Source organism: Ornithorhynchus anatinus, chromosome 3 (assembly GCF_004115215.2).
Source record: "Ornithorhynchus anatinus isolate Pmale09 chromosome 3, mOrnAna1.pri.v4, whole genome shotgun sequence".
In the NCBI taxonomy this organism is placed as follows: domain Eukaryota; kingdom Metazoa; phylum Chordata; class Mammalia; order Monotremata; family Ornithorhynchidae; genus Ornithorhynchus; species Ornithorhynchus anatinus.
The window spans coordinates 19734746-19762477 of NC_041730.1; the positions used below are offsets into that span (position 1 = coordinate 19734746).

The 27732-nt window shown below is 44.6% G+C and overlaps 1 protein-coding gene across 1 annotated transcript; it reads right to left on the reverse strand.

The window, feature by feature from the left end:
- Window positions 1–1760: 1760 nt before the first annotated feature.
- LOC100084268 (fatty acid desaturase 2-like protein FADS2B) lies at window positions 1761–27257 on the reverse strand. Its single transcript, XM_029059470.2, has 12 exons — window positions 26608–27257; window positions 15136–15246; window positions 13936–14133; window positions 13460–13561; window positions 13195–13320; window positions 11941–12001; window positions 10875–10951; window positions 10395–10492; window positions 7734–7830; window positions 5744–5823; window positions 3364–3489; window positions 1761–2836 (listed from the first exon to the last, which is right to left on the reverse strand). The coding sequence occupies exons 1-12, from the start codon at window positions 27028–27030 to the stop codon at window positions 2785–2787; spliced, it is 1551 nt and encodes a 516-aa protein (XP_028915303.1). The 5' UTR covers window positions 27031–27257; the 3' UTR covers window positions 1761–2784.
- Between the last annotated feature and the right edge of the window lie 475 nt (window positions 27258–27732).

Below are 27732 nucleotides of genomic sequence, written 5' to 3' on the forward strand. Positions count from 1 at the left end.
GAGCCTCTTAAGGGTGCTGTTGAGAGCTCTAATTTTCTTAGAATGACCCGAATTTAGACAAATGCTAGGGAATGCTTAGGGAAGCAGCGTGGCTCAGTGGAAAGAGCCTGGGCTTCGGAGTCAGAGGTCATGGGTTCGACTACCGGCTCTGCCACTTGTCAGCTGTGTGACTGTGGGCAAGTCACTTCACTTCTCTGTGCCTCAGTTACCTCATCTGTAAAATCGGGATTAACTGTGAGCTTCACGTAGGATGATCTGATTACCCTGAATCTCCCCCAGCGCTTAGAACAGTGCTCTTCACATAGTAAGCACTTAACAAATACCAATATTATTATTATTATTATTTACAAAAGCCATTAGCCCACTCTCAGGTGGGGGTGTGACTTTCCCCCTGTTAGAAAAAAAACATTTACCTTGCTACAAAGAGAACGGGCTCCTAGCCTCCTTCCATGCTGATTTGCCGCTCTGCTATAGTAAGGAAATTCATTCATTCAATCATATTTATTGAGTACCTACTACATGCAGAGCACTGTAGTAAGCCCTTGGGAGAGTACAATCCAACAATATAATGGACACATTCCCTGCCCACAACGAGCTTCCAGTCTAGAGAGGGAGACAGACATGAATAGAAAGAAATCAAGATAAACAAGGAGAGGGAGGACCAGTCAGACGGGGTGCTGGGTGTTATTGAAAAATGGTAGCGAAAGATGGTAATGTATACGTCAGAACAAACAGCTCAGAGGGGACAGTCTGAAGGGAGGGGGCTAATGCAAGGACTGTGGAGTTCAGTACCACAGAGTTGTTAGACATGTTCCCTGCCCACAACGAGGGACTCTAGGTATCCCCTCCAATCCCATGGTTATTCAGTTTCTTTTTTAAGTCTTTGATGGGGAGCTTTTTTAAAAAAAAACGGTATTTGTTAAGTGCTTACTATGTTCCAGGCACTAAATAAAGTGCTGGGTAGAGACAAGCTAATCAAGTTGGACCCAATCCATGTCCCACCTGGGGCTCTCAGACTTAATCTCCATCTCACAAATGAGGTAACTGAGGCACAGAGAAGTGAAGTGACTTGCTCAAGGTCACACAGCGGACAAGTGGTGGAGCCGGGATTAGAACCCAGGTCCTTCTGACTCCCAAGCCTGTGTATTATTCACTAAGCAATACCGCTTCTCAAAAGATCTTTATTCTACTCACCTTCCAAGAGAAGCAGCGCGGCTTAGTGGAACGAGTATGGGCCTGGGAGTCAAATGTTGTGGGTTCTCATCCCGGCTCTGCCACTTATCAGCTTTGTGACTTTGGATAAGTCACTTACGTCCGCTGTGCCTCAGTGACCTCATCTGTAAAATGGGGATTAAGACTGTGAGCCCCACGTAGGACAATCAGATTACCCTGTATCTACCCCAGTGCTTAGAACAGTGTTTGGCACATAGTAAGCGCTTAACAAATACCATCATTATTATTATTGAAGGCACATCTCCTCCTAGAGGACTTCCCTGACCAAGCCCTCATTTCCTCTTTATCCACTTCCTCTCCATTGCTCTGATTTGCTCCCTTTATTCACTCCTTTCTCAACTCCACAACACTTATTTACATACCCATAATTTATTTATTTCTATTAACGTCTTGTCTCCTCCTCTTAACCGTGAGCTCACTGTGAGCAGGGAATGTGTCTACCAACTCTGTTGTAGTGTATTCTCCCAAACCCTTAATATTGTGAACACAGTAAGCACTCAATAAATAGGATTGATTGTAACAGCCAGAGCTTTCAGAGTGTCCTCCGATCTTTATGGCATCAAGAGATCAGAGCATCAGAAGGGGCATCGGAAGGTCATTTGCTCCAATATCCTGCCTCCAGCTTGGAAATGTAGGAGGTTTTCCTAAAGATCTTAGGGGTGGAGGCCCTTTGGCATCTTTTAGTAACCTCAGTAGCTTATTTCAGTGCTTTTCATCACCCTCATGGTATAGAAAACCTTCCCTGTGTCCTCCTGAAATCTATACTGATAGGCTCCCAGAAGACTGGCAAAAGAAATTCTTCCTCAGGCTCTGTTCAGATAGTTTCCACCGAGGCAAAGCTAAAGTGTCTCTTGGCTAACTCTGGGGATGTATGCGAGGGCAGCATCCCTCACTTCACTTACTGCCCAAGAGCTAGACAAAGTTGCTTGGTCCTTGTGAAGAAGTGCATTACGGGGCGGGGTGAGGGAGTCTATTTTTTAAACCAAAAGAGTAGGAGAAAAACATCTCCTCTGCTTAAGTGTTGTTTCTTCTGACTTAAATCACAACAAAGCACATGTTTTAAATCGTTTGATCAGTTGCCCTAAGGGCCATGGGAAATGGGAGCTTAGCCTATGGAAAGAGATGAAAATTTTCCATGCTTTATCCAGGCGCGTCATGAGGACAGTAACAGTAACGCTCTATGCCCATATGCCTAGCCACCAAGTCTCTTCCTCTTCAGAGTTCACATTTTCCATGAAGCACTTTCATCAGGTTTTTGTTTCTAGAAGCTCCTTTAGCATGAGGAATTGGGGTCTGATCTGGGGAAGAAGTTCAGAACAGTGGGTCTGGCAGTCCAGGAGTAAACTGAGAACTGGCCCAAGTCATTCATCATTCCTCTGCTGGTTTCATCTAGTGGCCCAGTCCTTCAGGGCTGGGCCTACCTCTCTTCCTTGATCTGTGCTGTTTTCACTGTACCAAGTTAAATGACAATACAGTAATTAAAACCCTTTCCCCATCACCCATCCCATTTCTTCAATCCGAACGCATATCTGGAATTTCCAATTGCCGATTTCATGTTTGATAGTAGGCCTGTGCCCAGAGATATCCAGATTTCTTGAAGGACCTGGAGAATATGAGAGAGAGGTCAGGGAGGCAGGATTCTCATTCATTCGTTCTTTCAATCAAATTTATTAAGCGCTTACTGCATGCTTACTGTATCCTGGGTATATACCCGTTTTTCCTACGTGGGGCACGACAGCTACCGACAATCCCATTCTAATGTGTCCCTTGTACAGTTATATTATTCTGCACTCTCCCGACTGCTTAGCACAGTGCCCTGCACACACTAAGTGCTCAATAATTACAATTGATTAAGATCCAGTTAAATCTGAATCTTCCATCAGAGGTTGGAAGATGGATGGGGTCTTCATGTCTGGTTGTGCCTGATGCTGTACATGACTTCAAAGAAAACTTCACCTGAGGAACATCTACATTCCTTCATTCTAAATAACCCCCCTAACCCCCCTTCTTCATTCCTACTGTTGAGAGGGAAGACAGAGTAGGGAGCCAAATAACAATGGAGATGCCAGCCGGCATTTTGGAAAGCAATAACGAAGGGTTATGGGGAAACTTTGAACAAAATTCTCTTACCTGGCAATGTCTGCGAATGCTGTTAATAAGGGTTTATTCACATAGGAGAATCCATACTTGCTGCATAGTGACTTCACCAGAGGTGCAATCTTGTGGTAATTGTGACGGGGCATTGTGGGAAATAGGCTAGAGAAGAGAGAATGTGAGATTGGAAACCACAGGAGGAATTTAATTTGTTAAATTAAATTAAAGATTAATTTAATCTTCTTGGGACCGATAGACTATTTATGATCCCTATTCTCCTAGGGCTCAACTTGCTACCCTGAAGTAAACGCTTTGAAAGCTCTTTTAGACAGGCCTGGAGCTGTTTACTGCTTCCAATTGGACAAGGAGAATGTATTGCTTCAATGTGACCATCCGAAAAATAAAAGATCTTCCCAAGACCCAGGTTGGGGTTTAACTACCTATTAGAAGGGACTGCATTCTGGCCACAAACTAACAGTCTATGGTAGATCTGCCGGTCAAAGATTCTGCCATTTTCAATCTCCTTGAACTGCATGCAAAAATCCCTTCCTGTTCTCTGGCAAGGAGCAGGCCTGGTGGGTTTCTCCCGCTCCAGATGGCTGGGGCTGTCTTTGGCTTAGAACAGTGGTCATGGAAGAGGAAAGAGTGGAATATGTGCAAGCATCTTGTTGGAACAGCTAATATCGATAGACGGGTGGGTTCCATATTGCACCTTGATACTTCCTTTCCTGTCCCATTTCTGATTTCAGCCCTGATTCTAGGATACTCAGTGTGATAAGTATCAAGAATAGACTTTTCTTTTCTCTCAACAACATGGACAAGAGAATAATAATAATTGACAATGATAATTATTGTATTTGTTAAGTGCTTACTATGTGCCGGGCACTGTACTAAGTGCTGGGATACATACAAGCAAATCGGGTTGGACACAGTCCCCGTCCCATATGGGGCTCACAGTCTCAATACCCATTTCACAGATGAGGTAACTGAGGCCCAGAGAAGTGATGTGACTTGCCCAAGGTCACACAGCAGACAAGTGGCAGATGCGGGATTCGAATCCATGACCTTCTGACTCCCAGGTGCATGCTCTGTCCACTATACCATGCTGCTTCACATAAAATTCCCCCTCTAGATTGTGAGCTTGTTTTGGATAGGGAACATGTCTACCGTCTCTGTTATGTGGTACTCTCCCAAGGGCTATGCACACAGTAAGCACTCAATAAATACGACTGATTGACTGAACAGAGAAAGGAAGCCAAACCGAGCTGGGAGAGGTGGTAAATATTGTGCTATTTTTCTTTTCAAATTTTAAATTTTCAAACAATCCAGTAAACATCTGTCATTTTTGATCTCTATAGTAGGAGCTTCGAACAGAGTTTGGAAAAATACAGTGGAAGGTGAATTTGGTTCTTGCGGTTTGGCAGCTTCAGCTACAGAGGTAAATCCCGAAATGAATACATACCACTTAACTTCAACATATACCTGTTACTGAACAGGTAGGATTTTCTTGGGTTCTGGCCAACAAACCAATAGTTCTTCAATTATGTTAGAAAGCAAACACTGTTCTTCAAATGCTCCGGAATCTGTGTGGTTAGTTTGTAGATTCTCCCTCAAGAGAAGGCTTGGTCACCAATCCTTATCTCTACCTTCCTCCTCTTTTTTTTTCACCCTCTGGAAATATGGCAGTTGTTTGGAGAAACTTGTAGATTTTTTTTCCAGTCCACTATTGACCACTGAATGGAAGATGTAAGTGACTGTCCAGTTCCCTTCCACTGAGGATTTAAATCTTTAAGGTCTTAGGGTTGCCATAATAATAGTAATAATTAATTATTATAAATAGTATGGTACTTGTTAAGTGCTAGTAAGCACTTACTAGGTGCCAAGCACTGTTCTAAGCAAAGGGATAGATTCAAATTATTCAGGTTGGACACAGTCCCTGTCCCACATGAGGCTCACATTCTTCTTCCCCATTTTACAGGTGAGGTAACTGAGGCCCAGAGAAGTTACGTGCCTTGCCCAAGGTCACACAGAAGACATGAGACAGAGCTGGGATTACAGAACATGTCCTTCTGACTCCCTGGCCCGTGCTCTGTCCAGGAAGCCCGACTACCGGATCAAGACACTGTGGGCCATTGGTGGCATTAGGCTACAATTGTTCAGGCCGTAAATAGGTTTTGAATGTATAATTCTTGTGGGCCCTTTGCCAAATGATGCCCTCCCACCTGTCTACTTTTTTGTTGCAATGCTCCTGAGGGACATGACTGTCAGGGAAAAGAGTGGGAGCCTTTAGCCTAATCATCAGTTCCTTTGGGCCAGATTTTTCTTCCCACAGTCTCCAGGACTGGTCAGAGGCTCGGCCGTCTTAACTGACAAGAGACGCCATCATCATCATCGTCCTCTCAGTGTTTGTACTCACTGATGCTCGATTTGGAAGTTCAGATGTCCAGTGAACCAGTCATTGAAGAAAGACTGCTGGATATTACAGGTGGCTATTACCTGCAAAGAGAAAGATTCCACGGTGAATTTTTTTTAATGGTATCGGCCAAGTGCATACTATGTATCAGGCACTGTATTAAATGCTGGAGGTAGATGCTAGCTAATCAGGCTGAATGCAGTCCATGTTCCACATGGAGCTTGCGGTCTAAATCCCCAGTTTACAGTTAAGGTGACTGAAGCATAGAAACAGCCAACATATCATGGAGTCGGGATTAGAACCCAGGCCTTCTGACTCTCAGGCCTGTGCTTCAATCACTAGTTCATGCTGCTTCCCACTAGACCACGCTGTTTCCTGATTTCCTTGAATACGAGGCCTAGAATTCCTTCATTCCTATTTCTCATGTTTGGCTCTTAAGAGAGCGTTGGGTATTCATGAGAATCGATCAATTAATCCATCAGTGGTATTTACTGAGTGCTTACTGTATGCACATCCCTTGACTAAGCAATATTGGGAAAATATAGTACAACAGGGTTAGGGTCCCTGTCCACGAGGAGCTTACAGTCAACAGGGGGAGACAGACATCAAAGTAGATTACAGGTAGAGGAAATAGCATTTTCATAAGGGCTGTGCTACTCGGGTGAGTATCAAAGTCCTTAAGGGATACATAGTCAAGTGCATAGTTCATTCATTCATTCAATCTTATTTACTGAGTAGCTACTGTGTGCAGAGCACTGTACTAAGCACTTGGGAGAACAGTCACATTCCTTGGCCACAGTGAGCTTACAGTCTAGATGGTAGGAGACAGACATCTCCTAAATTACAAATAAATTACAGATACGTACATAAGTGCCGTGGGGCTGGGAGTGGGGAAGAACCAAGGAAGCAAGTCAGGGTGACGCAAAAGGGAATGGGAGAAGAGGATGGGGGGAGCTTAGGAAATGCCTCTTGGAAGAGACGTGCCTTCAAGGTGTTAGCATTAGAGGAGTGAAGTGTGGGGGCTGGGTTGTAGAAGGAGAGAAGTGAGGTGAGGTAAGAGGGAGAAAGGTGGTGAAGTGCTTTAAAGCCAGTGGTGAGGAGTTTTTGTTTGATGAGGAGGTGAATGGGCAACGACTCCATAATAATAATAATGTTGGTGTTTGTTAAGCACTTACTATGTGCAGAGCACTGTTCTAAACTCTGGGGGAGATACAGGGTCACCAGGTTGTCCCACGTGAGGCTCACAGTCTTCATCCCCATTTTACAGATGAGGTAACTGAGGCACAGAGAAGTGAAGTGACTTGCCCACGGTCACACAGCTGACAAGTGGCAGAGCCGGGATTCAAACCCATGACCGCTGACTCCCAAGTCCGGGCTCTTTCCACTGAGCCACGCTGACTCTAGTATTTTGAGGAGTGGGGTGACATGTCTGGAACGGTTTTGTAGAAAAATGATCCGGGCAGCAGAGTGAAGTATGGACTGGAGTGGGGAGAGACAGGAGGTTGGGAGGTCAGCAAGAGGGCTGATGCAGTAATCTAGGCAGGATAGAAGTGGTCGTATTAATGTGGTAGTGCTGAGAGGAAAGGGTGGATTTTAGTGATGTTGTGAAGGTGGAACCAACAATATTTAGTGAAGGACTGAATATGTGGGATGAGCGACTGAGAGGAGTCAAAGCTAACACTAAGGTTATGGGCTTGTGAGACAAGAAAGATGGTGGTGTCGTCTACAGTGATGGCAAAGTCAGGAGGAGGACAGGTTTTGGGTAGGAAGATAAGGAGCTCTGTTTCAGATATGTTAAGTTTGAGGTGCCATTCCTGAGCCCGCCTCTGACTCACTTTAGATTGTCATGGGAGGTGGAACAAGACCCCCCGTGTTTAGCCCGTTCCTGACTCACCTGCTTGAGAGGAGAAACAGACACCAAACATCATAAGCGCTTAGTAGAGTGCTCGACATACAGTAAGGGCCCCATAAATCCCACTGATGGATTGACTACCTGAGTGCTAAGCCAGTCTTGGTTGGTCTCGTAACTCATTTTCATCGGGATGTGGCTCATCTGAGTGACGTATGCAATCCACGGACTCTCCAACAGCCTGCGGGGGAAGCACGAGAAGAGACGTTGATTAGCTCGGCCACTTTCAGGTCCAACGCGTGTCGGAACACCTGAGGAAATTACGTAAAGGATAAAAACTATAGCAATATTTGACACCTCGGGTGGGGTCTAACTAAGGGGCACCCGGTCATCTTCGTGAAATCACTGTTGACTCTTCTCTTTTGGCTGGTAGAGAGTGAGTTCTGAGGATTATTCTACTTATCCCTTTGTTCTGACAGGGGAGAAAAAGTGGCAGCAAGAATGTTCCCTTTGAGAAGGGAGAATCCTCTGTGTTGTAAAAATGGAGGTCAGACTCACTCAGTGCAGTGCAGGCTCAAGGTCTCTGCCGTTCCTGATCCCGTACCTCTGATCACCCTGGATTCAGGTCGACTCCCCGCTCTTCTGCTCCGTGGTCTTTTAGACCAGGAGTGGGCCGAGATTCCCAGGGAGGAGAGAGGCCGCGAATCCCCCTCAGATGTTGTCGGGTTTCCTGGGACAATCCACCCTGAGGAGGGGATCGTCACATTCCCTACTTAGCAGAGGGAGTTCCTCCGTTTAGATTTTAGGGAAATGGTAATTTCATTGATTGTTCCTTTCGCTGATTTTCGTTTCAGTTTTTTGTCCTTTCCATCATTAGCTGTATTCATTCTAATCTGAGTTTAAAATTTATCTCCAGACAGTGTCTCAGTCAACCCATTTCAAATGGAAATGGGTAGAAGTCATGAAATGCTGAGTCCATCGAGGTATTCCAGCTTCTATTTTGAAATCCACGGCTTGAAATTGAGGGCCCCCCGTTATTTCTGGAATGGTGGACGTTTTAACCAGGAGCCTGCAAGCCTGTGAAGCATGATGAGTTTCTCAACTCTTATTGATGATAATAATGATAATATTGATAATAATAATAGTAATATTTGTTAAGTGTTTATCCTGTGCCAGACACTGTAGTAAGCACTGGGCTGGATACAAGCAAATTGGGTTGGACACAGTCCCTGAACCACGAGGGGCTCAAAGTCTCCATCCCTGTTTTACAGATGAGGTAACTGAGGCACAGAGAAGTGCAGTGACTTGGCCCAAGTCACACAGCAGACAAGTGGTGGAGCCAAGATTAGAACCCACAATCTTCTGACTCCCAGACCCGTGCTTTATCTACTGTATCATGCTGGGGACTTCTCTCTTCATCATCATTTGAGGGACCTGGAGATTGGCTTCCCTCTTCCCCCATCCCTCCTTCTCCCCTCTATCAACCTCCACCTTCAAACAGAACAGTTTGCTCAGAGGGAGGGTGGAGATAATAGGAGTCTCCTCAAATGCCTGTGGTGATCAGTAAGAGATGGCACAGTGTCAGAGAACCTGGGCTCAAATCCTGGCTCTGCCACTTGCTGTGTGACCTTGGACAAGTCACTTCACTTCTCTCTGCCATGGTTACCTCATCTATAAAATGTCTGTTCTCCCTCTGCCTTAAGACTGTGAGCCCAAAAAGAGACAGCGACTATAGTTAATCTGATTATCTTGAAAAATAATAATAATGATAATAATGGTATTTGTTAAGCGCTTACTATGTGCTAAGCACTGTACTAAGCTTTGGGGTAGAAACAGGATAATCAGGTCCCACATGGGGCTTACGGTCCAAGAAAGAGGCAAAGCAAGTATTGAATCCCCATTTTGCAGACGAGGGAACTGAGGCACAGAGAAGTGACTTGGCCAAAGGCCCACCGCAGGTACACGGCAGGGGTGGAATTAGAACCCAGGTCCTCTGATGCCCAGGCTTGTGCTCTTTCCACTAGACCATGTTATCCCATTGCTTAGTGCAAAGCCTGGCACATAGTAAGCACAGAATAAATATTAATTATTAAGATTATCAGTAGAGCCATTGACAGTCAGCAATTACCAATGGCAATATGAACCCTACATTTCTGTTGTCCCCCGAGGACTGGAAGACACCCACAAAAAGCTTTACTCTTAAGGTATCACGTTCAAATTTGCTGCTGGGAAAATCAGTGAGCAGTATTCTTACTCCATTCTTTACTCCCATATAGATATTTGGAGAAATGCCCAGAAATAAAGGCCTTGGAATTGGCTTGTGAAGCTATAAATAAAAGATTTGGATCCTTCTCAAATCTTTACTTCTTAAGGATAGTTGGGCAACTGGGATTCTTCTCCCCATTGGATTCTTCTCCCCATTCTATACATGGGGAAACAGAAAGTCAAAGAAATTAAGTAATTTGCCCCAATTTACCCTTCCTGTCAATAGAATTTAATCATCATGGGGCCTAGTCCCTATTAGGAAATTCTACTTTTCAGAGAGGGATGTTTTGAAGAAGGCAAGAAGTACTGCAAAGTAGAGCACAGCTTGGGCCAGAAGTGACAGCTAAGGTTGGCAATTCACTGACAAATAATTTATCCTCTCAAGTGTAGAAGTATATGCTGATTTGCTTCTCAGTAAAGACAAAAGCAATAACTGCCTTGGGACCATGTTACAACCAGGCTGCTCTATAAAATCTACTTGAACTATAGGGTACCCACAGCTTGGACTAAAGAAATAAGAGACTCCTTTTGTTCTCTTACTTGACAAAAAAGATGAGCAGGATGGTGCCGATAATTCCATAGTATGGGCTGAAAGTGATGAAATAACGGATGTAAAAACTGATGGCCCAGACGATGTCCTAGGGAGAGAAAAAACTTGAAGAAGAATGTATTTGAAACAGTTCACTGTTCACCATTTCTCCATCACCCGTTTTCCATCATCCCTAGAGAAACTCCTTTGGGACTGGGACAAGACCTTTCTTTTCTCCCCTTCCACCTGGACTGGATTTGTTGGACTACTTTCAGATAACAGGCTCAGGGTGAGCTATTAAAGGACAAGTTGGGGTTATCTGAAAGTCAACCCCGTACCACAGGGAGTGTGATGTTAAGAAGGGCCACCATCATGCCTTTTTTCCCAGCACCCTTTGGGGCAACTGTTAGGCAGAACGCTGGGGTGGATGGGCCGTGGGTCCGATCTAGTGGAGAGTTTCTCGTGTTCTTGTGTTTTAATCTGTCACTTACCACCCAGTCCTTGCGCAGGTACATGACTTGCATGGATTGTATGTTGAAATATCCAGGCATGAGTAAGGGTAGCCCAACTGGAAAGGAAGATCAGCACCAGTGAGAACAAGGATGGGGGAAACCAGGAAGACAATGGAATCAGGGAGAAGAAGCGTGGGCTAGTGGAAAGAACATGGGCCCAAGAGTCAGAGGACCTGGCTATTAATCCCGGCTCTACCATTTGCCCGCCGGGTGATCATGGGTAAATCACTTCACATCTCTGTGTCTCAGTTTTCTCATCTGTAAAATGGGGATTAGACACCTGTTGTTCTCCCTTAGAGCTTGAGCCCAATGTGAAACAGGGACTGCATCTCATCTGCTTCTATTAAATTCACTCCAATGCTTAGTACAGTGCTTGTCACATAATAAGTGTTTTTCAAATTCCCACAGTTTTTATTAAGCAGGTGATGCCAGCAGGACCCGAGGCAAGGAATGCAAATGGACCTGGAGATGAAATACTGAGCTGACTCTAAGCAGCCCTCTTTGGGAATAGCTGGTTCATTTCCTGAATCTGTTAGCAACCGCGTGGAAAATAACCAGACTATACCCAGGACATGTGTTCTGTTTTTTTCCATATTCGATCCTTTCTACCCTACCCCTCCACCACTCCAATTTTCTTTCTGAATTAGCTTTCAGTCGATCAATCAGTGGTTTATATTAAGCACTTCCTGGGTACAGAGCACTGAACTAAGCACTTGGGAGAGGACAAAAGAGTTGGTAGGCCTGATCCCCGCCCTCAATCTTTCCATCACAGCTACTTCCCCACACCCTCACCCTCATCAAGGAACACTTACAATATGGGACCTTTTCCCCTCCCCTCCCCTTTCTTCCTCCCTCTTCTCCTGTCTATTTTTTCCCTAGATCTCCCCCCCGGCTTGAAATCTTATCCCCCAGTTGAAGGAGGAACACAGTTGCCCTGCATTTGGGAACACCATGCATTTCAAAGAGTTTTAGTCACAACCTTGCTGAAGGAGAATGAAGTGACCAGATGAGCGGGCAGAAGGTGAGAATGTGCAGAGAGACTCACCCAGATAAAAATAGAGGTGCTGTTTCTCATAGTCTATATACTTGATTTTTTTCTTGCCGTACTAAAGGGGGGAGAAGAAAATAGAAACGAGACAACATTCATCTTATTACTTCAGTGTGTAAAACTCTCTCACCATATTATCTTTACTTGGTGATACAGGCCTAGAAAAGAGTCAATTAGACATTTTCCTCCCTTTTAGTATTGAACAATGGGAGCCATTTCAGTGTATGGCAGCAACCCCTTTTCTACAGCCTTACCCGAGTTTCTAGATAACACCAGGTGGACCCTTCATTCTAAGTTACTAGTGGGATTGCAAGTGGCTTTCTTATGGAATCATTACAGAAGTATGGAAGTTTGGCAGTACAGAGAATGGAAAACGACTTTTCCTACTGGATTCCCTTTATTTTTCAAAGTTCTTCTGTATGGGAGGAACTTCCTGAGAGTACACCATCTTCAGAACGTGGTGAGTTAAACCTTTTGGTATAGCTGAATTAGCATCAAGACCACAGGGAAGAAATTTATCCAGACAAGATGCAGTGCTTCATCATAGTTTTGGCAGAGAAAAGGGAAATTGGTCCCACTAAGCTGGAAAAACCTGTTTTCAATGGGAGCCGGTCTTTGCCTCTGGTCTTCCATGACCCGGAAACATCTGAGAAAACAGATGTTACATTTCATTAAGGCTTTCACATTTTCCTCCAGGTGGAGACCAAATCTTCCTATGTACTTGCATCTGGAAGACTGCATCACTCCACCTAAGGCAGGGAGTTAGCCTAAGATGTTATCTCTTCTGGCATCTCCAAGTGCCCTTGGCTTATTGAAGAGTAACTGCTGGAAAAACTTGGAGGAGCCAAAGAACTCTTCAGGCCCTAATTTGAGATGAGTGAAAATCAGCGTGTGAGTTAACTGATCCACATATACAGTCACACTGCAGTAATCAATCATATTTATTGAGCACTTACTGTGTTCAAATTAGTGTACTAAGCACTGGGGGAGGAGTACCTCTTCTCAGAAGGTAGATTTCACAGCTTGTTGATCAAAGTCTTTAAAATTCCTAAAAGCCTCCTAGACCTTGGCTCAACTGGAATAATTACGGCGAGGCTCTTGTGGCTTGAGGTGAGGAAGATTTTTCTCTTACAAGTGTCCTGGAGTCCAAAGCCTGGAGTTTTGTTGAACCCTCCACCTTGAGCCCCAAACTCGACTCACCCTTGAATATGTCTTGGAGTCTCACTTGTGCCTATGACCTCTAAATCCTACCTTGATTGGTTGGGCTTCTCCAAGCAAAAAAAGGGGTCCCATGTCGATATCTGGATCTTTGGGGTAGATGTTTGGCTTTGCGTGATGTTGGAAATGACGATGATTCCACCAGTTTGGTGACATACCCTGAAGACAGCGGGAAAGAGTTCAGCAGATGGCCACAGATGATTGCTTTGGGCAAAATTCTCTACCTTCCCAAACTTTCAGTGGCCCATGAAGACTATGGGCCTGAACAATACCTAGGTATCTTTTGAACAGCACTTACTTTCAGATGGCCCATCACGAATTTATGGAAGAGGTGATTCCACCCGGATTTCTTAAATATAGAGAGATGTCCAATATCGTGCTGCAAAAATGAACTTTGAGCCTGGGAAAGACAAATCAAGACCTCAAGGTTTGAAGACAAGTAGGAGTGGATGAATAATAAGCATTTTATCACATAAACAAGGCACTGATTCCCCTATGAGATCATTTTTGAGCAGGTAAGACTTTTCTCGTTTACCTTAATAGCTGTTTCAAATAATAGAAAGGAGGAAACAAGATGAAAATGCAAAACTTTCACAGATACTCTACCAAAACAAATGTAGATAAATGTAAATTGATGCAGAAACTCTGGTGGAGTGGGAGGCTCACAGAGCAAAATGATTTACATTCTATCAATCAATCAGTGGTACTTATTGTGTGCTTACTGTATGCAGGCCCCGTATTGGACCGCTTCCTTCACATGGGGTTTTTTCGTACCTGGGAGATGGTGAGAATAAACGAAATGAGCAAAGTGTGAATCCAACCGTTGCCATAGATTAACACTATTAACCAAGCCAAAGCTTCCAAAAGCAGGATCTGGCTCAGGTGAAGAGAGAAGAATAAGGGATGGGCATCAAATAATTTCATGTCCTCTGCTGTTTTTCTCAAGGCCCGAAAGTCTTCTACCAACTGGGCCTGCAAGATAAAAACATAATGGTGGAAAGAGGCCCTTCTTGGTGGGGTGCATTCTACTTCTCATTTCATAAACCAACTTCCATGAACACTCTCATTAGTCTTGAGGCTCCACACCAAAGCCACACAGCCACCCTGCAGTGCCTGCTGGATCTGTATCCCTTTGGCCCTGGGTTTCTCCTCCATCTCTGCCACCTAACATCCCCCGCTCTCGACAGGAGTCGGATGTGCTGGAAGTCAGGACAGCAGCCTGCCCGTACCCATTAGATGGTTCATCAGAGCCGTCCATAGTCTCACCCACCACTTCAGGAGTGGCGAGGAGCCTGAAAACAGTACCAGTCTAACAGTACCACAGCTTGCTGTTTTTACCTCATCTACTCCATGATTTCTCTCCCTGCATATCTGGCACCAGTTCCCTCTTCCCTCCCCACCCCTTTTAGATTAAGAGCCCCTTGTGAGCCAGGATTGAGAGACAGTGGGGCCTGGTGGAAAAAGCTGGGAAGTGGGAGCCCGGACACTTAGGTTCTAAGCCTAGCTCTGTCACTATCCTACTGTGAGTCCATGGGTATACACTGCAGGAGTTTCACTACGTTAAACCCCACTCCCACTGCAGAGCCACAGAATTCCAATTTTCCCAATATGGCCCAATTGCTAGCACTTGCCATCCCTTCTAAGTCTCTTTATCTGTGGCTCTTGGGCTCCCATTCACCCTAATACACCCAGAACCTTCCAGATTTCATCCTAGTGAGTCCATACTACTTCCCACACTTCTGCTGGATCTTGGCAATTTTACCAGGTTTTTGTTGTATTAGAGCTTCCCTTTATGCCCACCAATTGTGACCACACTGTCAGGGCCAGAGAAACATGGAAGCAAAGGTGCTTTCCTTGCCAGTTTTGGGCTCCTCCTTGAAGTTATGATCGGTCATAAGGAGCTCAGCTGTGGCTTCATAGTGCGAAATCTGAAATGTCAAGCGATGTCAACATTTGGGCTTTGGCCGGACTCACGTTCTTGTGTTTTTCAAAGCTGGGTTCTTCTGGAGACAGCTGTCCAATCAGCAGCGGCTTAAGGTACTTCTGCACAAGATTTTGGTCAATGTGCATGGCCCAGAAAACATCCTAGTGGCAGGGGAAATTTGGACGCAAATCAGTCAGAGACGAATTAAACAGAATTTCTCCTCCTCCTCCTACTAATGATGGTATTCGTTAAGTGCTTGTCAAGCACTGTTCTAAGCGCTGGGGTAGATACAAGTTTATCAGGTTGGATGCAGTCCCTGTCCAACATGGGCCTCGTAGTCTTAATCCCCATTTTGCAGACGAGGTAACTGAAGTACAAAGAAATTATGTTGTGGAGGAAGGAGAGGGTGGCTCAGGTCAGTGATAGATTGGTGTTAAGGGTGAGAGAACTTAAGGAGAGCTGCTATAACCTCCAGGCAGCCACTGTCAATCAATATGGGATGCAGCATGGCATAGTAGCTAGAACACAGGCTTGGGAGCCAGAAAGTCATGGGTTCTAATCCTGGTTCTGCCACTCATCTACTCTGTGGCCTTGGGTAAGTCACTTCACTTCTCTGTGCCTCAACTATCTCATCTACCTTATCTGTAAAATGGGCATTAGGAATGTGAGCCCCATGCAGGACAGGGATTGTGTCCAAACCGAATTTCTTGTATCTACCCCAGGGCTTAGTACAGTGCCTGGTACATAGTAAGCACTTAACAAATACCATAATTCTTATGTAGACTGTAAGCTCCTTATGGGCAGGCAACGTGTCTGCTAATTCTGTTGCATCGAACTCCCAAGCGCGTAGTACAATGCTCTGCACATAGTAACTGTTCATTGATTGAGTGATTGATTGATGTGGAAATCCCAATCAATCAGGCGGTACACTGGAAGATGGAATTTCACAGAAAAAAAGCTCCATCAACTCAATCTAAAGTTTTCGAGCCCTATTGGGCTAAAATGTGATGACAAACTCAGCCTGTGTAGGTTAGCCAAGGAGCCCGCTGTGAGCAGGGATTGTTTCTATTTGCTGCTGAATTGTACTTTCCAAATGCATAGCACAGTGCTCTGCACACAGTAAGTGCTCAATAAATATGATCGATTGAATGAATGAATGAATATTTATTGAATTCTTACTGTGTATAGAGTATTATTTATTCATTCAATCATATTTATTGAGCGCTTACTGTGAACAGACAACTGTACTATGCACTTGGGAGAGTACAATATAAGAACAAACAGACACGTTCCTTGCCCACAACTAGCTTACAACCTAGAGGGGGAGACAGACATTAATATAAGTAAATAAATTTATTTATACCTAAATGTTGTGGGGCTAGGAAGGGGGAAGAACCAAGGGAGCAAGTCAGGGTGATGCAGAAGGGAGTGGCAGAAGAAGAAAGTGGGGTCCTAGTCAGGGAAGGCCTCTTGGAGGAGATGTGCCTTGGATAAGGCTTCGAAGGAGAAGAGGGTAATCGTCTATCAGATTTTGGGAGAGTACAATACATTAGAGCTGGTAGATATGATCCCTGCCCACCGGGAGCTTACAGTCCAGAGGGGGAATCAAATCCAACGGGCATTCGCTCTCTAATGGACAATGCGGTATAGCCTGTATCGGAATAAACACTCCTTGTCTGTAGACTGTGAGCTCACCGTGGGCAGGGAATCTGTCTGTTGCCATATTGTACTCTCCCTAGTGCTCTGCACACAGCAAGAGCTCAATAAATACGATTGAATGAACGAACAGGTGGACACAACCCAGCGGAAGGCCGCAGCCCTGATCCTGTGACACCAGGACTCCCATCCACTCCTGTTCCAGTTGGGGAAGGACTCGAGCAGTTGCAGCAGGTGACCTCAACTTTTAGAATATTGAAGAGGTCTCTTCTGTAAACTGCAAAAGGGATTTCTGGGACTGTTTTTTTTTTGAGCTGTGAGGAGCCTGAAATCCTCTTTCTCCTTTGATGTTTGTCATTGACGCTGTATTTCTGTTCCCCTTTTCTTTCAGGTCTATTGCCGAAGCAACATCTTTCTTAGTCTGTGAGCTCCTTAGGGGTCAGAAACTATGTCTATACCTAATCCATATATTTCTTTTCCCAGAACTTATAGAGTGCTTTGCAGGTAAATATTATCACTACCACTTCTACTAACAGGAGACAGTGAGGACTTTAGCCGACCTAGACAATATCAGAGTAATGTGATGAAATGACCTCTGGATGTCATGGAAACACGGCAAAATGAATCTTCATCCATGAATCGGGAGAAATGATAGTAAATTTTTGACACGATAATGCAATTTACCAAGAACAGGCACTGAAGAAATATCACCCTGGTCAGATTGCAAAATGGAATCCTGAAATAATTAAAAACATATCTTTGTCAGGTAAAATTTCCCCTTACCTCCATGGTATCACAGAAGGAAATATAAAAATATAGTGCTTTGCCTACAATACGAGACTCCATTATCCCATTTTTTATGGTATTTGTTAAGTGTACCAGGCACTGTAATAATAATAATAATAATGCTGGTATTTGCTCCGTGCTTACTATGTGCAGAGCACTGTTCTCAGTGCTGAGGTAGATACAGGGTAAACAGGTTGTCCCATATGAGGCTCACAGTTAATCCCCATTTTACAGATGAGGTAACTGAGGCACAGGGCAATGAACTGACTTGCCCACAGTCACACAGCTGACAAGGGGCAGAGCTGGGATTTGAACCCATGACCTCTGACTCCCAAGCCCGGGCTCTTTCCACTGAGACATACTGTACTAAGTACTGGAGTAGATACAAGCTAATCAGGTTGGATGCAGTCCATATCCCATGTGGGGCTCACAGTCTTAATCCCCATTTTACAGATTAGGGAACTGAGCCACTGAGAAGCTAAGTGACTTGCTCAAGATCAAACAAACACGTAGTGGAGCTGGGATTAAAACCCAGGTCCTCTGACTCTCAGGTCCATGCTCTTTCCATTAAGCCACACTGCTTTTTGAAAGCTCAGTTTTTCCCCGAGCTGGAATACTGACTGATACTCAGGGCTTTTGATCTGTTGCTTATGAGGTGTCCATTCAGGCTAGTGATTAACAGAATTTGGTGTCTTTCTGGATTCAAGATAAACTAAAGTGGCTGTCAGCTGGTTAGATGCAAGAAAGAACTTCCTTTCAGAGAAGACTGATCATTTGTCAGGATCCCTGTTTAGTCTTTTGCTTATTTCAGTCTTCGGTCTCTCCTCATTGCCCTCCTGAAAAAAACCAACAAAACTCAACCAGGATAAGACTGGGCATGCCAGGCCACTTAGGGTAGCTTCCATGGTTGAGGCTTTTAGGGACTGTGACATGCCATGAGACTGTAAGCTCAGTGAGGGCAGAGAAGGTGTTTACCAACTCTGTTACACTGTATTAGAGAAGCAGCGTGGCTCAGTGGAAAGAGCACGGGCTTCGGAGTCAGAGGTCATGGGTTCGAATCCCAGCTCTGCCACTTGTCTGCTGTGTGACCTTGGGCAAGTCACTTCACTTCTCTGTGCCTCAGTTACCTCATCTGTAAAATGGGGATTAAGACTGTGAGCCCCACGTGGGACAACCTGATTCCCCTGTGTCTACCCCAGCGCTTAGAATGGTGCTCGGCACATAGTAAGCGCTTAACAAATACCAACATTATTATTATTATTATTCGTATTCAGAGCTTAGAACAGTGCTGGGCACATAGTAAGCGCTGAACAGATACCATCATGATGATTTACTGAGTGCTTACTGTGTGCAGAGCACTGCTTAGAATGGTGTTCCGCACACAGTAAGAGCTCAATAAATACAATGAATTACTGACTGATGAGACCTTTAGGAGGTGGGGTTAGGAGCTGGTCAGAGATGATTCTAGTCATCTTTCATCCACCACCCCCTAAAATGTTCAATATATCAGATTATTCCCCAAACCACCGGCAGAAAACACCAAATTGTCCTGGGGTAGTTCCTCCCTGAAATTTATTCTTTTACTATATCTCAATCTGGACTAATGCGTGTTTTTATTGTGCATTTTGGTTGGAACACTGTTGGGAATTTAGGGAACATTCCCTTCACAACACATGTGTATCTGGATTCAGCGCAATGCCATGTTGGAGCAAACAGTACTTTGCATATTGGAATATGGATTTTTCCTTAATAAGGTTTTTTAAGAATGGAAAGCCAGTGTTAATATCAATTGATCAATCATATTTATTGAGGGCTTACTGAGTGCAGAGCACCGTACTAAGAACTTAGGAAAGTACAATACAACAGATTTGGTAGATTCGTTCCCTAACCACAAGGAGCTTGCAGTCTAGAGCGGGAGGCAGACATTAAAATAAATTTTGGATTTGGACATAAGTGCAGTGGGGCTGAGGGTGGGATGAATAAAGGGTAGAGATCCAAGCAGAAGGGCGAAGACTAGATACTGATGGCTTTTTCTGGTCCAGGTAGCATTCTTGCAGCCCTCTACCCCTAGATTTCTTCTAGATGTTTAGGAGAGAACTCCCAGCTGCCCAAACTGATTCTACGTGGACTGGGCTTCGGCTCCTGCCTCCTTTCCATCCTTTAAATCACAGCTCGTAGCTTCTCTCTTTCAGGAAGTTTTACCTTTCCCATAGTAACCCTGCCCCTTTTTCAACGATCAGTGAGGAATACTTTTTGAGTGCTTACTGTGTGCAGAACACTGTTTAAAGCATTTGCGAGTACAATACAAATAGAGTTGAGAGACACATTCCTTGTCCTCAACTTGCCCCTATAATTGTTGACCCACCCCTCCTCTGAATTCACTTATAAAATATACTTGATACCCACACTCTCTCACACACAAACCCCCTCCTCCTTCCCCATCAGCATGTATTATCTAGAGACTTAAAATTTTGGAATGTGCTACCCAAAGCCTGTGTCTCATTAAAATGCTTTGAGTGCCATTACTCTCCTCATCTTAGACAGAGAATGCCCAGAAACTTGGACAGAACACTGAATGAATCGCCTCAACTAAAAGCAAAGGATGTAAGGACATGGTGCATAACAAAGGAGGAGAGTTTTCTGAGAAATTAATTGCAAGATGGCCTACAAGTTGGGGTGAAGATGTGGTCAAAGAAAAGCATTGCCAGAAGGGGGCTGATAGAGGGAAGGATGAGGTAGGCAGAGGAGAGGGAGAGAAAGGAGGTAGATGAAAAAGGATAGTGGGAAAGGGGAGAGAAAGAGAAAGAGTAAAAAGAAAAAACCAAAGAGTGAGAGGGGAGGGAGAGAATGAAAAAGGAGACTGGGGGTGTATTGGCTGGGGGATGGCCTAGATGACCTGTAAATACCCTTTCCAATCCTTTGATTTTATGAATCTGGGCTCTTTGTTGGTCTTCCAGGGTTGCATAATTGTATCTGGGTGGCGATGAAGGCTGTAACTCATTCACTGGGCAGGGAGGACAAACCCATTGTTCTGCCTTTGGCATTAGAATTAGGTCATCTTGAATAATGACTAAGTTAAAGCAAATGACCAAAGTAACCTACCGCCTGGTAACCCCAGTCAGAGCCAAATGAAGGAATAATAAGTTATCCTTAACATGCAATCACGCCCACACTTTTCAGTTCCGTGGTTGGACAGTGGACAAGTAATAGTTTGTCTTCATCCAGTCTCTCTCTCTTATAAGATGTATTGTATTTATTGAACATTAATGAATCCAGAGCACTGACCTAAGTGATTAGGAGAGAACAATACAATTGGAAGGCACAATCCTTACCCACAATGGGTTTACAATCTAGATTAATTTATTTTGAAAACAGCATCATTTTTAAAAGAGGTATTGTCGGAAAAATTGTTCTTATTATTGGTACATTCTTATCCGGCTCTTTATTTGTTACTATTGGGAAAGATGTGGTAGAGAAAATCAAGTTTCAAGGTTAAAATATGTCCATTAGCCAAAAGTGATACATGAAACTCTTTCCTGAAACTATTCCTGGCACCGTACACCAGTTAATTTGATTGTTTAATGAGGAAGAAATGGCTTTCCCTTTTTGACTGCCTGAAACAAGACTGCCTCAGCCTTTTTTTTTTTCTGATCAGCTACTGTCCTTAGGCATTTCGATCAGCTTCCATTCTCTAATGAAGTTGGGGATCATTTAGGGCCAACTTTAGAATAGTTGGTTATTTAGCACCAGTAGCAATTTTAGCAATGTTATTCTTTAAAGCAAACTCATTGTACTTCTCTCAGTCACGGTTTTAGCAATATGAGCCGCAGAACACACCGCGTATATTGCCTGGGAGTCAGAAGGACCTGGATTCTAATCCTGGCTCCACCGTACGTCTGCTGAGTGATCTTGGGTAAGTCACTTCACTTTTCTGGGCCTTAGTTACCTCATCTGTAAAATGGGGTTAAGAGTGTGAGCTCCATGTAGGACAGGTACTATGTTCAACCTGATTAACTTGTTTCTACCCCAGTACTTAGAAAAGTGCTTGGCATATAGTAAGTGCTTAACAAGTACTATCATTGTTATTATTTTGGATACAAGCATCCTTGGTCAGTGTCCTCCCAGGAGAGCCCTGCAGAGGTGAGCCAGATATTTAGTTGAACTTGATCTGCAGCGTGGCTCAGTGGAAAGAGCATGGGCTTTGGAGTCAGGGCTCATGAGTTCGAATCCCAGCTCTGCCACTTGTCAGCTGTGTGACTGTGGGCAAGTCACTTAACTTCTCTGTGCCTCAGTTCCCTCATCTGTAAAATGGGGATTAAGACTGTGAGCCCCACGTGGGACAAGCTGATTCCCCTCTGTCTATCCCAGCGCTTAGAACAGTGCTCGGCACATAGTAAGCGCTTAACAAATACCAACATTATTATTATTATTATTATCTGTATAGAGTGGCCTCCCACCTCACTTTCTCAGGTCTCCTAGCCTGGAAAGGACTGAAATCTCTGGCTAGTATGGCAAATAGCGTGGCCAGTCAACTTGGTATAATGGCACCAGTCAGTCTCTTCACCTGGTGATCTTCTCCTCCTTAGTACGGCCAGGGCACCAGAGCCCTAAACGTTCCATTTTTTAATTTTAAGCCCAGCTTCCCTCCATCTCGGCTCCCATTGCTAGTTCGGCAACTCAGAGGCCAAACCTGGGACCTGGGAAGGGAATGAAGCGGCTCGGGAACAAGTGGAGTTAGAGGAGAAGCAGCATGGCCTAATGGATAAAGCCTGAGCCTGGGAGTCGGGAGGACCTGGGTTCTAATCCTGACCCTGCCACTTGTCTGCTGGGTGACCTTGGGCAAATCACTTAACTTCTCTGTGCTTCAGTTCCCTCATCTGTAAAATGGGGCTTAATGCTGTCAGCCTCACGTGGGACATGGACTCTGTCCAACCAGATTATCTTGTATTTACCTCAGCATGTAGTACAGTGCCTGGCACATAGTAAGCGCTTAACAAATACCATAAAAAAGGAGGAACGAGGGATTCAAGATTCCCTTGGCAAAACGCTTTAGGTGCAGATCGACTTGGGTATGCAAATGACACGTTTGATATTACATTACCCTGTGTGTCTGGCATGACACATGTGATGTCCATGTTTTGTGAGGGCCATCTGGAGCCCAACTCGTGATAGCTGTGGCACAGTGACACATTACATAAAGGAGGGAATTCCGTGCACATTTAATGACTCTAAAAGCTGCAGCTGTTAACATTCTTGGAGGTTGCTCTGGTTCCTTTCAACAACACAGAGCCTGCCTCTACCTCCCCACCCCACTGGCCCATTGAAAGGTCTTTTCACCTATTGTTTTTCTCAAATGACAGGCCTGGAAGTCAGAAAGCCTGGGTTCTAATACCAGCTCCTGTGTAACCTTAGGCAAGTCAGTTCACTTCCCTCTGCGTCAGTTTCCTCATCCGTAAAGTGGGGATTAAATATCTGTTCTCCCTCACCTGGAGACTGTGAGCCCCACATGGGACAGGGACTGAGTTGGAGCTGATTTTGTTCCATTTGCCCCAGGATCTAGTGAAGTGCTTGGTACATCATAAGTGCTTAACAAATCCCACAATTATTATTAATTTTCATTGCCCGCCCCACCATCTATTGGATCTAATCTATGTTGACAAAAGTAATGGTTAGGTTTTTTATCAGTCACCTGGTGAGCGAAACCAGTAATCCACATAGATAGAAAATTCAATCTCTGGTCATCACTCATTGACTCAGAGCAATGTCTGAATACAAAGATGAGCTCTACATCAGGTTCAAATATATGTTTTCTAGATTGGAAACATTATCCCCCGAGCTATACTGAGTGCCTATTGAGAGTGTATGACTTTTTCCTGAGCCTGACTTCACACCATAGACAAAAAGGATGGGTTATAGTCAACAATTTGAGAAGCAGCTTGGCCTAATAGAAAGAGTATTAATTAATTAATTCATTCATTCAATCGTATTTATTAAGCGCCTACTGTGTGCTGAGCACTGTACTAAGCACTTGGAAACTACATTTCAGCAGTAAAGGGCATGAGCCTGGGAGTTAGAGGACCAGAGTTCTAATATCAGCACCACCACGTGCCTCTTGTGTGACCTTGGGTAAGTCACTTAACTTCTCTGTGCCTCAGTTCCCTCATCTGTATCATGGGGATTAAGACTGTGAGCCCTATATGGGACAGGATTGTGTCTGATCTGATTACCACATATCTACCCCGGTGCCTGCCACATGATGATGTTCAAATGCCATCGAATCATTTCTTATTCATAAAGACTTTATAGACTTCTTTATCCATAGAGTTTTCTTGCTTAGAAAAGATACAGAAGTGGTTCACCACTGTCTTCTTCTGCTCACTAAAAACTTAAGTCTCTGCTGTTGTCTTTGATCGACATCTCGATCACTTGATCATCCATCCGCCTTTGACTCTTTCCCACGCCGCTGCTGCCTATCACAGGTGAATCAACTTTGTCTGATGCTTTGGCTTAGACCTTTCCATTATGGGTAAGCCCGACGAGAGAATATCCCTCAGTGGACTAGCTCTTAGCTTCGCTGGCTTAGGCAAACCCTTGCCAAAATAAGGCGTTGATTCATAAAAGAGGCCTGGCACTAGTAAGTGCTTAATAAAAGCCATTAAATAAAATAAAACAAAAATGCTGTCACTGAAGATAGGATGTCTGGGACTGTCGGTCTGAGCTAATAATAATAATAATTGTGGCATTGGTTAAACACTGAGTATATGCCAAGCACTGTATTAAGTGAGCCCGTCATTGGGCAGGGATTGTCTCTATCTGTTGCTGAATTGTACATTCCAAGTGCTTAGTACAGTGCTCTGCACCTAGTAAGTGCTCAATAAATACTATTGAATAAATGAATGAACGAAGTGCTGATATATACAATCTGGTCAGATCAGACAAAGTGTCTCACAAGAGGCTCACGATTTAAGCAGGAGAGAGAACACGTATTGAATCCCCATTTTACAGATGAGCGAACTGCTCGTTTCACGTCCGTTGTCGTATGTTTGTATTTTTCTTCACCTTTCTTTATGCGTTCTCACCAACTTTGACCCCTCTCTGTTCTTAGTTTGTGAGTTTCTTGGGGTGGGGTTCCTTGAGGGACAAGTTATTTCCCAGTACTTAATTCAGTCCTCTGCAGGTAGTAAGCACTTAATAAATGCCATTCCTAATACAATTACTAAGACTGTTACTAACCGAGATCTATACATCTAAATGATAAGGAGTGTTTCCGGAAGTCAGACAAAGGTGCGGGCTAAAGTAAGACAGTTCCTTGAAAATATCCATTGGTCACTATGCGGAGGGGTGAGGGGTCAGATGGAGATGACTGCTCGGCCTATGTCACGGAAGGGATATTATGCACATTCTACTGCTGGAAGAAAACGAGAGTGCAAGGTGAACCTGCAAATCTCTAATCGCACGCCAGGCAGCTGAGCAGGGAGTAGCTCGTGACTGGGATAGGGCTGGGAAATAGCTCTTCAGAAAGATCCCCTCTAGACTCAAAGCTCATGTGGGCAGGGACTGCATCTACCACTTCTCTTAGAGTGTCCTCTTCCAAGTGCTGAGTACATACAGTGCTCTCTGCACACTAAGCGCTCAATAAATACCATTGATCGATCAATTAATTGATCCTCCAACACCAACTTAGTCATTATTTCTCTGTCTCATCTGTCTTGTTCTCAAGCCCTGGCCCACATCCCTCCCCTTTCAAATCTGACAGACTACCTTTCTCCCCTACTTCAAAGCCCCACTAAAATCACATCTCCTCCAGGAAGCTTTCCCTGATTAACGTCTCATCTTCCTACCATACTTTCCTTTCCATCTGTTTCACCTGTGTATTTGAGTCTGCATCCCTTGGTCACATGGCACTCACCCCACCCTACAGAATTTATGGATGTATCCTTATACTCTGCTGCTTCTCCTAGCTGAAATTTATTTTCATGTCTGTCTCCCTCACTAGACTGGAAGGTCCTTGAGGGCAAGGATTTCCATGAACCTACTCTTATTGTACTCTCCCAAGCACTTAGTACATTGTTCTGCACACAGTAAATGATCAGTAACTACCATTGATTAACTGATTGATTGACTGATCAAGAAGGACAACCGTATTGCCTTTTACTTCTAGGCATTCCCACAGCTCCTAGTTGAGCAGGATGGAGAGTCGAGAAGGGATAGGGTCTTTCCTTTTTTTTAATGGCATTTGTTAAGCACTTACTATGTGCCAGGCAATGTACCAACTACTGTGGTAGATACAAGATAATCGGGTTGGATACAGTCCCTGCCCCACATTGGACTATCAGTCTTAATCTCCATTTTGCCAATGAGGGAACTGAGGCACAGAGAATAATAATGATAATGTTGGTATTTGTTAAGCTCTTACTATGTGCAGAGCACTGTTCTAAGTGCTGGGGGAGATACAGGGTAATCAGGTTGTCCCACGTGAGGCTCACAGTTAATCCCCATTTTACAGATGAGTTAACTGAGGCATAGAGAAGTAAAGTGACTTGCCCAGAGAGAAGTGACTTGCCCAAAGTCACACAGCAGATAAGTGGCGGAGCTGGGATTAGAACCCACGACCTCTGACTCCCAAGTCAGTGCTCTTTCCACTAGGCCAAGTTTTTTAAGAACCTACTGTAGAAAAATCCAGGTGAATTTCAACTGGGTTGGGGGCGGGGGAGGGATAAAACAAATCCTATCATTTTGTTATTTTTACCCTGAATACTGCAGCAGCTGGTACATATATTACCCTCACCTTTCCTTGGATTTCTCTGGGTCACCTTTCCAGGAGAAAAATAAATGAGAAAAGACCACGTGGGCTACTTGAGAGCATTGCCAATCTCCACTCCAACCCAACTAAATTTCTCTCTGGGCTCGCCTGTAAGTTCCGGTTTTCTGCCATAGAGGAATCCTGAAAGATCAGTCTGAGTGCGCATGGGACAACTTAGAGCTTGAGCTCGGCCTCTCCATGCCTTTAGGGGGAGAAACGATCTACCAGTCAATCTGCTGCCCGGGTAGTTTAAGCTGCTCGTTTTTGATCTCCTTACCGTGGCGTCTTCCCCAGCGTAATGGCTGATAACACGGTTGCCGCCTGGATGTCTCTCCGCCCAGCTGGTGATGTCGTAGACCTTCCGATTTATCACCAGCCACCGGTCCGTTGGCGTGTTGTGCTTCTGGACCTCCTGCCAGCTGAACTTTGAGAGAGGCTTACCATTCGCTTCTTGTCTCCCATTTGCCGCTTGCCGTGTCTCTGTCCCATTAGCCACGGGCTTGCCATTTGCCACGGGAACACCGTTGGACAGTGGTCTGCCGTTTCCTTCACGTCGGCTGCCAGATTCCTGTTTTCTAGTTCCTTGATATTGACCGTTTATTCTCTGTGTCTCTTTTAGCTCCCCCTTCCCGTTTAGCTCCCACTTCCCATTTAGTTCCCATCTTCCATTTGCCTTGACTTCTTCTTCCCCTTTCCTCATTCTCAGCTAAGCACATAAACTGGATTGTCTGGTTCAAGTCTTTGCCTTCACCGCTCTCCTTGGAAAGAAAATAACCTTTGCTGTCTATCTTTAGTTCATTCCGAGGGAAAGTCTTCTACCCTAGGCTGCACCAAGACTCTTTCCCCTTATTTCTCTTCTTGTCCGTCCTGTCCTCCTCTCTCCTTCCCCTTCTAAAGCCCCTTTCCTGACCACTGTACTTTACCAGTCTAAAGATCACCTGTCTCAAGGCGTTTCTGTCTCTCCCTGTGCCTTAGCAACCTCCTCCTCTTTCCTCACCGATTGTCCATCGTAAGGAGCAAACCTAGCAACCAATAGCAGGTCACGGCTGCAGGCCTCCCTGCCCCTGGTGGGTGGGGCTGAATTCTGGATGTGATTTAGGGTTTTGTTTCTGCTGAAGCCTGCAGATTCTTCTGGCCTGGTTCTCAGCAGGCTGCATGATCTGGACTTTCCAAGGTGTATTCATTCATTCAATCGTACTTATCAAGCACACACTCTGCGCAGAGTACTCTACTAAGCTCTTGGGAGAGTACAACACTAAACAGACACATTCCCTGCCCACAATGAGCTTACAGTCTAAAGTTGGGGGAGACAGACATTAATATAAGTAAATCTGGAAGGAGGACTTTAGTTTTGACTATAGGATGTAGGGCTCAGGACCAAGCTTGTAGCTTCTTAGTGTAT

What these genes read in the sequence shown, in the direction of transcription:
- LOC100084268 (XM_029059470.2), bottom strand. Translation starts at nt 27,030, where the DNA reads ATGAGGAAAGGGGAAGAAGAAGTCAAGGCAAATGGAAGATGGGAACTA. An exon ending in ACGCTGGGGAAGACGCCACG is followed by an intron (nt 15,247 to 26,607) that starts GTAAGGAGATCA and finishes CCCTGCCACTAG; the next exon opens with GATGTTTTCTGGGCCATGCA. An exon ending in TCGTGATGGGCCATCTGAAA is followed by an intron (nt 13,321 to 13,459) that starts GTAAGTGCTGTT and finishes CGCTGTCTTCAG; the next exon opens with GGTATGTCACCAAACTGGTG.